The sequence below is a fragment of the Lampetra planeri genome, chromosome 51, assembly GCF_965212315.1.
Source record: "Lampetra planeri chromosome 51, kcLamPlan1.2.h2, whole genome shotgun sequence".
Taxonomy (NCBI): domain Eukaryota; kingdom Metazoa; phylum Chordata; class Hyperoartia; order Petromyzontiformes; family Petromyzontidae; genus Lampetra; species Lampetra planeri.
The window spans coordinates 2,206,857-2,215,790 of NC_136157.1; the positions used below are offsets into that span (position 1 = coordinate 2,206,857).

General features: G+C 45.2%; 1 protein-coding gene across 1 annotated transcript; it reads left to right on the plus strand.

Annotated features, from left to right (window-relative positions):
* Positions 1–1,509: 1,509 nt before the first annotated feature.
* LOC144734452 (olfactory receptor 1M1-like) lies at positions 1,510–2,499 on the plus strand. The gene has a single exon (XM_078616645.1). The coding sequence runs from the start codon at positions 1,510–1,512 to the stop codon at positions 2,497–2,499; it is 990 nt and encodes a 329-aa protein (XP_078472771.1).
* Positions 2,500–8,934: the final 6,435 nt, after the last annotated feature.

Genomic DNA, 8,934 nt, shown 5'->3' on the forward strand with positions numbered 1-8,934 from the left:
TAAGCATCCACTTATCTGTCCCTCCACGTGAAGCGTCATTTGGCTCAGTAGCAGTGCGCGTAGTCCACTCAGCCAGGCCACCTCAAGGAGACGCTTGGGACGCGTTTGTACGAGAACCAAATTAAACTGCAGTTCATCGAGAAGCGTTTTACACAGGGGCGTTGTTAAGGAAATTACATTCCTTTGCATTGAAGGATTAATGAATAAGCACATGACCCGCATGTCGTTAGACGCAGTGACCACGTGATTCTCAGTGGTGTATAAATACGCAGCCGGTGAATGCACTGAGCACATTACCGTGAAGGGCCCGCATCCGAGGTAAGATTCCAGAGCAGTGCATCGGTCAGCCGCACCCTTACCTGATCAGCTTGGAGCGCATCGCAATTACGGTGCCTCCAGCTACTTAACCTTAATATGAAATACAGCACCTATTTATCTCACGTTAAAATATGGCAATCAAACCAAGGGCACAGACGCCCTGATGTTTAGCCATGTTTACTCTTTGGTTCTTTCGGTAAAGTCACGTAGGTATAAGAATAAAACAAAAAATAAAATATCACGACGTTTCGATCGCAACACAAGCGGTCGTCCTCAGGCGGAAAAAAATAATCCAGCAGTGGAACCGCTGATTCAGCGGACGACCGCTTGTGTTGCGATCGAAACGTCGTGATATATTATTTTTTGTTTTATTTTTATACCTACGTGACTTTTTTTGAAAGAACCAAAGAGTATGGATTCCTGCAGTTCAGAAAGCTTCAAATCAAGATTTAGCCATGTTGTAAAACTGTCTGAGAGCAATGTTTTGAACACCGATTGATGGTGTGACGTATAATTTGAAATATTTCACGGCAATATTTTTCATTGGTAAAACAGCCGTGTAGAAATAACTAAAATTATTCAGCCAATATGGAAAATATAGATAACACAGCTCAGCTGCCTATCATTGTGGTCAATGCAACCTCGTGTGGTGGTTTGCACTGATAGGTAGTGGGTGTTGTGAACCATATGTTTTGTCCATGTGGGTGACGTTCAATCAATATTTGTTTCCTCCCATAATTTATTGACTTGTGACGTTGCCTTGAAGGTGGAAAATGTTCCTGTAGGTCCTCACCTATCTTCACGAACCCGCACCGTCGTGGCAAAAGTATCATTGTTTAACCCATCCTGCATGGGGATGATCTCATTCCCGCAGTACGATGCTAAACAGCTGCACATGGACGAGTTTAACACGCCACACACAGCAAATCGCGCAATATTGGTTGACATTGTGGACAAATGGACCCGTTCCTGGGATATTAAAGGTGGAACAAAAATGTAATTCAGAGTCTATGTGCATTTAAATTATGTCAGTAGTGGAGAGTGTAATGTTAAGTGTGTTGTTATTTTGATGAACAGCATAATATGTCTGTTAAGTTGGGGGTGTTTTTTTCTCTCGGAACTTACAGATTTGAGAAATTATTGAATTTTACAAAAAATCGTTAATATCGCACATGAAATTTGACGGAGGCAATGGAAAATAGCAACAACACTTTCATTTTACTCGGAACATTCCAAACCTCCTACGGCGTACGGGCGCTCGCTGTCAGCCTGCTGCTGCTGATGTTCGTCGTCACCGTCACCGCCAACCTGCTGGTGCTGGTGATTGTGGCAGTCTCCACAGACCTGCACAAGCCCATGTACGCCTTCGTGTGTAACCTGGTGGTGGCTGACCTCATTGGCTGCTCGGTGAGTTTGCCCCAACAGCTTCACATCCTCCTGACGGGCGACAACCGGATTCCGCGCTCGTCCTGCACTGCGCAGATGTTTTGGATCAACGTGTTCGTTTGCATGGAGTGTCTCACTCTGGCCGTCATGTCCTTCGATCGCTACGTGGCGATTTGCCACCCGCTGCACTACCACGCCATCATGACTGGTAAACGGACGCTGCTCGCGATTTTGACCGCGTGGGGCCTCGTGACGGCCGCCCTCGCGCCGCTCACGATCCTTGTCACGTCGTTGACGCTAAAAGGCGACGGCAGGCAGATGCCGGGCATTTTCTGCGATTACTCGGGGTTCGTTCGTCTGTCCATCGGTGACACGCGCGTCTACGAGACGTACATCTTGGCCTTCGTGGTGACCCTCTACGCGTTACCGCTGTGCGTAATAGGACACACGTACGCTAGGATTATCATCGAGTGTAAGAGGACACGGTCGCGTGACTTCAAGCGCAAGGCTGTTCATACCTTGCTCACCCACTTCTTTTTGCTCTCGGTTTTCTTCGGCTCGCTGTTCATCGCAGTGCTGGTGCCGCGACTCGTCAGGGATTCTCAAAGCGTTCAGGCGAGAAACATTCGCTGCGTTGCCGAGTTTGTCAGCTTCATCCTGCCGATCGCGAATGTCAGCATCTACTTCTTCAGAACCAAAGAGCTGAGGAAAGTGGCCAAGAGCCGCTTAAAGAAGATGATTCCCAAAGCGTTCAGCAATCTGCGGCTTCGCAAGGTGTGCGCGACAGTGAACTAGACATATTTACGTGTTGTTATAAGGCACACAATAATAAACATGAACGTGGGTGGATATACTGTGTCATGCACATATTAGGAGATTTTGTAGGGAACCCTAAAAAAACACAATCAACAACAAGAAATCGGACTCCCGAAGCTTTCATTTTAAACAGCGTGCAGCGCAGTACTGCTGTTCGCTGCTGCGTCTGCACGCTGCGCAGAGACATCAATGGGCTGTGCAGCGTCCAGTTGAGCCCTGCACTGCAGTGTTGGATTGTTTGTGCGCTTGTTCATCAATCCACTTGTCCTGGTCAGGGTCGCGGCGGCAACGTGTTGAGTAGTGGCGGTCCAGACGTCCCTTTGCCTGGCGACAGACTCCAGCACTACTACACTATACACTACAACACTATACACTACAACACTATACACTACTATACACTACTATACACTACTACACACTATACACTATACATTTTTATTTAAAGCTTTCGTGACTGCAGGGATTCATATTCTTGGTTCTTTCGGTAAAGTCACGTAGAAGGGAAATAATAAAATAATAAAATATATATTCTTCTTTTTTCTTTATTTTATTATTTCCCTTCTACGAAAGAACCAAGAATACTATACACTATACTACACTACCATACACAACACTCTAAACTACTATACACTACTACACTATACACGACGACACTAAACTACCATTCACTATACACTACCATTCACTACACACACTACTATACACTACACTATACACTGCACTACTATTCACTATTATACACTATAAACGACTATACACTACACTATACACTACTATTCACTACTACACTACTATACACAGACTTTAGCTCTTCCTGGGGAATCTCCAGCCGTTCCCAGGCCAATCAAGCGACATAATCACCCCAGCGTGTCCTGGGGCCAGCCGCGGGGTCTTCGCCCAGTGTGTTGGATTGTGTGTTACAGAATCGCCGTGTAATTCTTCCCGTGGTTCCAGTGTGTATTTAGCCTTTTTGCTATTTTTAAAAAATTTAATGTATATGTTCTTATTAAAAGCTATATAAATAATATGACAAACTGTCACTGGGCTAAAGTTCATGTCCTTATAAATAATGGGGTATTGGTTAACACAATTGATATACCTGGGCACCCTCTCCCAGAACTCGCCTCGTATCAGAATTTGTATTTATACTGGAGGAATCCGATGAGCTATGAAGCTCTTTATTACAGATGTCAAGTAGGGTGGGGTCAGCAAGTTACAACAACAACAAACAAACAAAAAACCGATATGAGTGCAAAGTAGAGAAAAGGAAAGCAAGTCAATAAATAAATAAGCATTCAATATATAGGTATAAATTGCATAAGGACATTAATTCCTGGCAGATTTTGAACACTAAAGGCAAGCTTGGACAAGGCAGCAAAATAACAACAGCCCTAAACCACAGCAAGATAATACAGCAGTCGGCCTTCCATAAAATTGCACATTAATATTCAATCATGGATATACGGGCAAAGATCAAAGTTACAAATCACTTTGGCAAATGTGTTTGTAACCAGCACTAATCGTCTGCTTCAAGGAAGATTTACGATGTTCAGGGAGGAAACAAGGTTGTTCCATAACGTTGGTGCTACAGAAACAAAGACTTGGTCACCTATTCCAATTCTGGTTCTAGGGATAGCTAAAGGGCGATTATATTGACGTTTTAGGTATATCGAGGACGCGCTGAAATGTTGTTTTTCTGTTGTTGTCTAAAACGAGTGGCAGCCCCGTTCCAAAACTGTGTCGTTTACTCAGCCTCAGTAAGAAGATACTCGAATGATGTGACGCGTTTTCAGTCGAGCATTCGTCTCGTAAATCTTCCACCATAATCTGCTTTGTATCTTATTCTGGCAGTCTACCCGCATTGGTTGAAAATAAATGTCTTTGTCGCATTACCAGATCTTGACCGTTCACTCATGACCATCCTTTTGTCTTGTTCAGTTGATTAAATCAACGAATGCATATTGAAACCGTGACCTACTCGAATGTATGTGTTAACATGAAAGTTCTTATAGCAGGAATTTTTTTTTGCCGTGGTGAACTGTTGGTATTCTTCAGTTTTCCCTGCGTACCCTTTGTCCTGTTCAACAAGCGGAGTTCCTTATGAAAGACCCAACTCAGAATATCCTTGGTTTAGATCTTCTGCGAAGCTCACAGTCCACCTTCAACCGCATCTGCACAAACCATGGCAGATGCGGATACCTGATGCACAAATAGAACATTTCAAACTCTCCAGCGTTCGACTGTGGTCATACAGAACAGACTGTACAACATATAACGACGCAATTCCCGATCCACAAATGCAAAGGAGACATCACATCGATACACTCCTCTGCTCCTGACGCGATTGTCTGGCTTGACCACCTAAATGTGAAATTGTAGTGGTTGGCTCTGCAACTACATCAGCCGTACAACAACAACAAGAAGCGGAGTTTAAGTCGGCTCCAAAACACACAACCTGACCCTAAGCTGGCAGCAAGACCAGGGGATTTTGTTGCAGCGTCATGACATCATGACACATTCCTTGCCCATACTACTATCTCTTTCCTATTCATGGGTTATGGAAATTATGCTGTTCCATGTGGCAGAACTACAACAACAGCCGTAATTCACCACTAAGTGTTGGTGACCTCACTGTGATGCCAAGGCTGGGAACACATTCCAAACACTATACACACACACACAATCCCTTCGACAACTAACTTGGATTGATAAACAAACATCTTATATGCAGGGGAATTATACCGGCCAGCTCCTATGATGAAAGGGGGGTAGAATCAGGACGGGACCAGGGCCTGTGGAGCTGAGCCGCTTTGAAGGTCATTGTGCAACGAGGGATGAATGCAATGTCCCTTAGCAGGGTAATTCGAGCGTTGTAAGGCCTCGGTTTGAATGGAAAGCAGTTTCCGCTAACAGAGTAATTGGGGGGTGGGGTGAACACCGGTTGAATGTGAGTCACTCATGATGATCAAGGCACGGGCCATCAGGGGGCTTGGGAGAGGAACGGACAAAGCGGGGCGGAGAGAAACGGGCTGATTCAAAAGGTCTTCACGAGAGGGGAAACTCAGGCACTTTGTGTCGCCGGGCCATGAACGCGACCGGAACCGCGAGCGTGCCTCTCTGGGCTGCCGGCCGGTCTGAGTCGTCCGAGCGACGCATTATTTGCGGCAAACGGTCGATGTGCGGGCACCGCGTCGAGGCACGAGCGAGCGTCGCAGCAGAGTTCCACCCTCAACGTCGTCCCTTATCACGGCAGTCAATCCAGGAAAAGGTGAGTACTGTGTGACGCCCAAATAAACTCATAAACGTATTGTTCGTACTAAAGTTTTTTTTGTTGAGTTGTATCAGGTAATTATAAATGTGTCGTTAACCCGCCACCACCCGACACGGCCAATGAGTAAGGTTTGTCACGTAAACAAAACGTCCCAATTAGTTGCTACTTCAGCCCACCGGTGTGTTGAAGAGTAAATCCACGTTCATACTTACGTGATCTAGCCCCCCCCCCCCCAAAAAAAAAACCTTTATTGTGAATAATATTGGTCGCGAAAGCCTACATTTCAGTTCAGTTCATTTATTAGGTATAGCCCTGTGAGCCATGCGGCTCTTGAATCGGGTGCAACCGCAACAAAAAAAACATGAACAAGAAACAAAGTACGCGCAACAGAAAAATCCAGGCGCGGAGGCAGTGCCGGATGAAGCTAGTTCGGGGCGTGCAGCACTTGTTATAAAAGGGACCCTTAATTAAAAAAATACAAAAATATTAAAAGACACATTTTTTACTTGCACAGTAATTGTATTTTTTTATTTGCTATACAGCCAGATAATACGACAAATCGCTAACCTTAAACATCCAGTCGTTCATAAAAGTTGAAGGAAGTATAGTACTATAGTAATAGAGCAATTGCAGAATCACTGAACCGGAATTGATAGCTTGAAAGCATTAAGCGCGAGGCCCTTGAAAGTGCGGGGCCCGTAGCATATGTAGCTACTTTTACTACTAAGATAATCCGGCACTGCGGGGCGGGCCTACTCGTAGCGCAGCGGGGTCAGCTACACTCCCCGTTTTGTGAACTCCTGCCGTCTGTTTGCCGAATGCTCATAGCGTCGATGGTGTTCGTTACGCGAGGTCCACCTGAATGAAAGTTCTGCCCAGTTAGGGCCCGGCTATTCAAAGAGAGTTCTGGTGGTGGCCCCATTTCAGCCCCGAAGCTTAAAACGAAGTGGCCCCAGCGGGTCATACCGCAGCGGGTTGGCAGGGCGCACGTGGCGGGTAAAGTGTGGGTCCATCCACCTCTTGGAAGATGTCAGGCGCAGTGTGGAAGCGCAAGGCTGAATGCCACCCACAGCGGTTCTCTTTAATAGATGCCTTTCCACCTGTAGTGGCGTGAGCAAGACATTTCAGGGCCGCACCCTTTACCTGCACTTGTAAGCACACAGCAGAGCAGTGGCGGAGTGAGCCCCCTTCATTTGTATTCATCGATCGCAGTTTGAAGGTGTGCCATAAGGAAAATAAAGGGGGCTACGTGTGTGCTTTAGCAGGGACCCCACTCCCGACATGTGGTGCAGCCACCTCTGCATATCTTGCACGTGCAGCAGGGTTTCTCTCATCTAGATTTGAAGCTTTCGTGACTGCAAGGATTCATACTCTTAGTTCTTTCGGTAAAGTCACGTAGGTAAAAAAATGAAATGAAAATTAATACAAATAAAATAATAAAAAATCACGACGACAAGTCTCCTCAAGATATTGTTTTTCCGAGACTAAGCTGCTCTGCAAACCCTCTGGCTACCATCAAAGGTTTGTACACGAAGCCATTCAGATATACAAACACAGACATAATTTCAACCGTGATTATGGGTACAAACTTAGTAACCATTGGAAAGATGTTATCAACCATGCAAAAAAGATTTAATTACACATTTTTGGACCATCTTATCTGACAGGCACTATTTTACTTTACCGAGTGTTAACATCCCTAGCGTTTAAAAGTACTCTCTTTATTGTCAGCCAACACTGGTATAAACATGGGCATTTTCGTTTCTTTTCTATCATGTGCATCACCAGTGACTTGCGCACAAACACGTCCACGTCGACGACGCCCACGAGCACCTCGTGCCCTCTTTTAGCCCCGCCCCCCCTCCCGATACGTTCCATTCATTGGCTACCACATTCTGATAAGCTCCTCCCCCACTCTCCTCCCCTTTAACTTGTATTTAAGAGCTTGCATCTTGAATCCCTCCCTCACTTGATGCAGCAAATCTGGCTGTGACGGTCCCACCTGATGACGGAGACTTGTGTTGCCTCGGAAACGTCGTGATTTTTAATAATTTTATTTTTTATTAATTTTAATTAAACATTTTTACCTACGTGACATTACCGAATGAACTAAGAATATTTCTCTCATCTGTGCTCCTCCTTATCGTCGCTGTTTAATTTAACAAATGCTGTTAAACTAAAACTATTTCTATTTTATTTTACAGTGTAAGCCCCACTGAGCTGTATAGCTCTTCTACAGAAACGACCTGACCACAAATTATAGCTCAACGAAGTGGCTTATCGTGTGGAACTTTAGATAAACATAATCAAAACGCACGTTTCTAAATGCGGAGGGACACACTGGAGGACCCGGATAACAACATCTACGCAAACACAGGAAGAGAGAGACATGCAAACTCCAAATATACAGGCGACAGGGTCGGGATCGAAGCCACGACCTCGTGTATACCAGGCGAGAGAGGTAACATCTCGCCACCGCGGGCGCCGATTTTCAAGGCTGCACCTGGACCACCGTACAGCAAAGTAAAGTGACAGACGAGGTGCTTAGAATTCAGAGCTCGGCTTCCACAGTGGCCCAGTCGCAATTACAGTGTCCCCCCAGTACCTCCTCCCCCCACACCCCATCCTCCCTACCACCTTCGGGGAATCACAGAAGATTGGGGAACCAATTAAACTGTGCATGGCTTTCAAGACGCGTTTCACACGAGGGAGTTAAGAAATACAATTCTTGACGTAAGAGCGTTAATTAGAAATTGCATGACTTAGCTAACCACTGGATGAGTTGACCACGTGATGCTCAGAAGGTGTATAAATATGCAGCCGGTTAAAAACAGAAAACATTGCTGTGCAGAAACCAGGTTGCAAGGTAAGATTCCGACATGTCAATCACCGTCGTGCAACCAAGGTATGATCCCGTTCATATTAGAGTGTCTACACCTGAAATACAAGGTAGCAGTATCGTACATATTGTAAGACTATAAATGGCCAACACAGAAATAAAGCAGATGTAAATACCGAACGTTTGTATATTGATTTCTTTTCACACCGTACCTTGCCAACCACACAAATTACACAAAACGCAGTTCTAAACACAAAAAGCAGTTCTAAAGAAATTAGTTTTCTATCTTGATTTAAATGTGCAT

What these genes read in the sequence shown, in the direction of transcription:
- LOC144734452 (XM_078616645.1), top strand. Translation starts at nt 1,510, where the DNA reads ATGGAAAATAGCAACAACACTTTCATTTTACTCGGAACATTCCAAACC.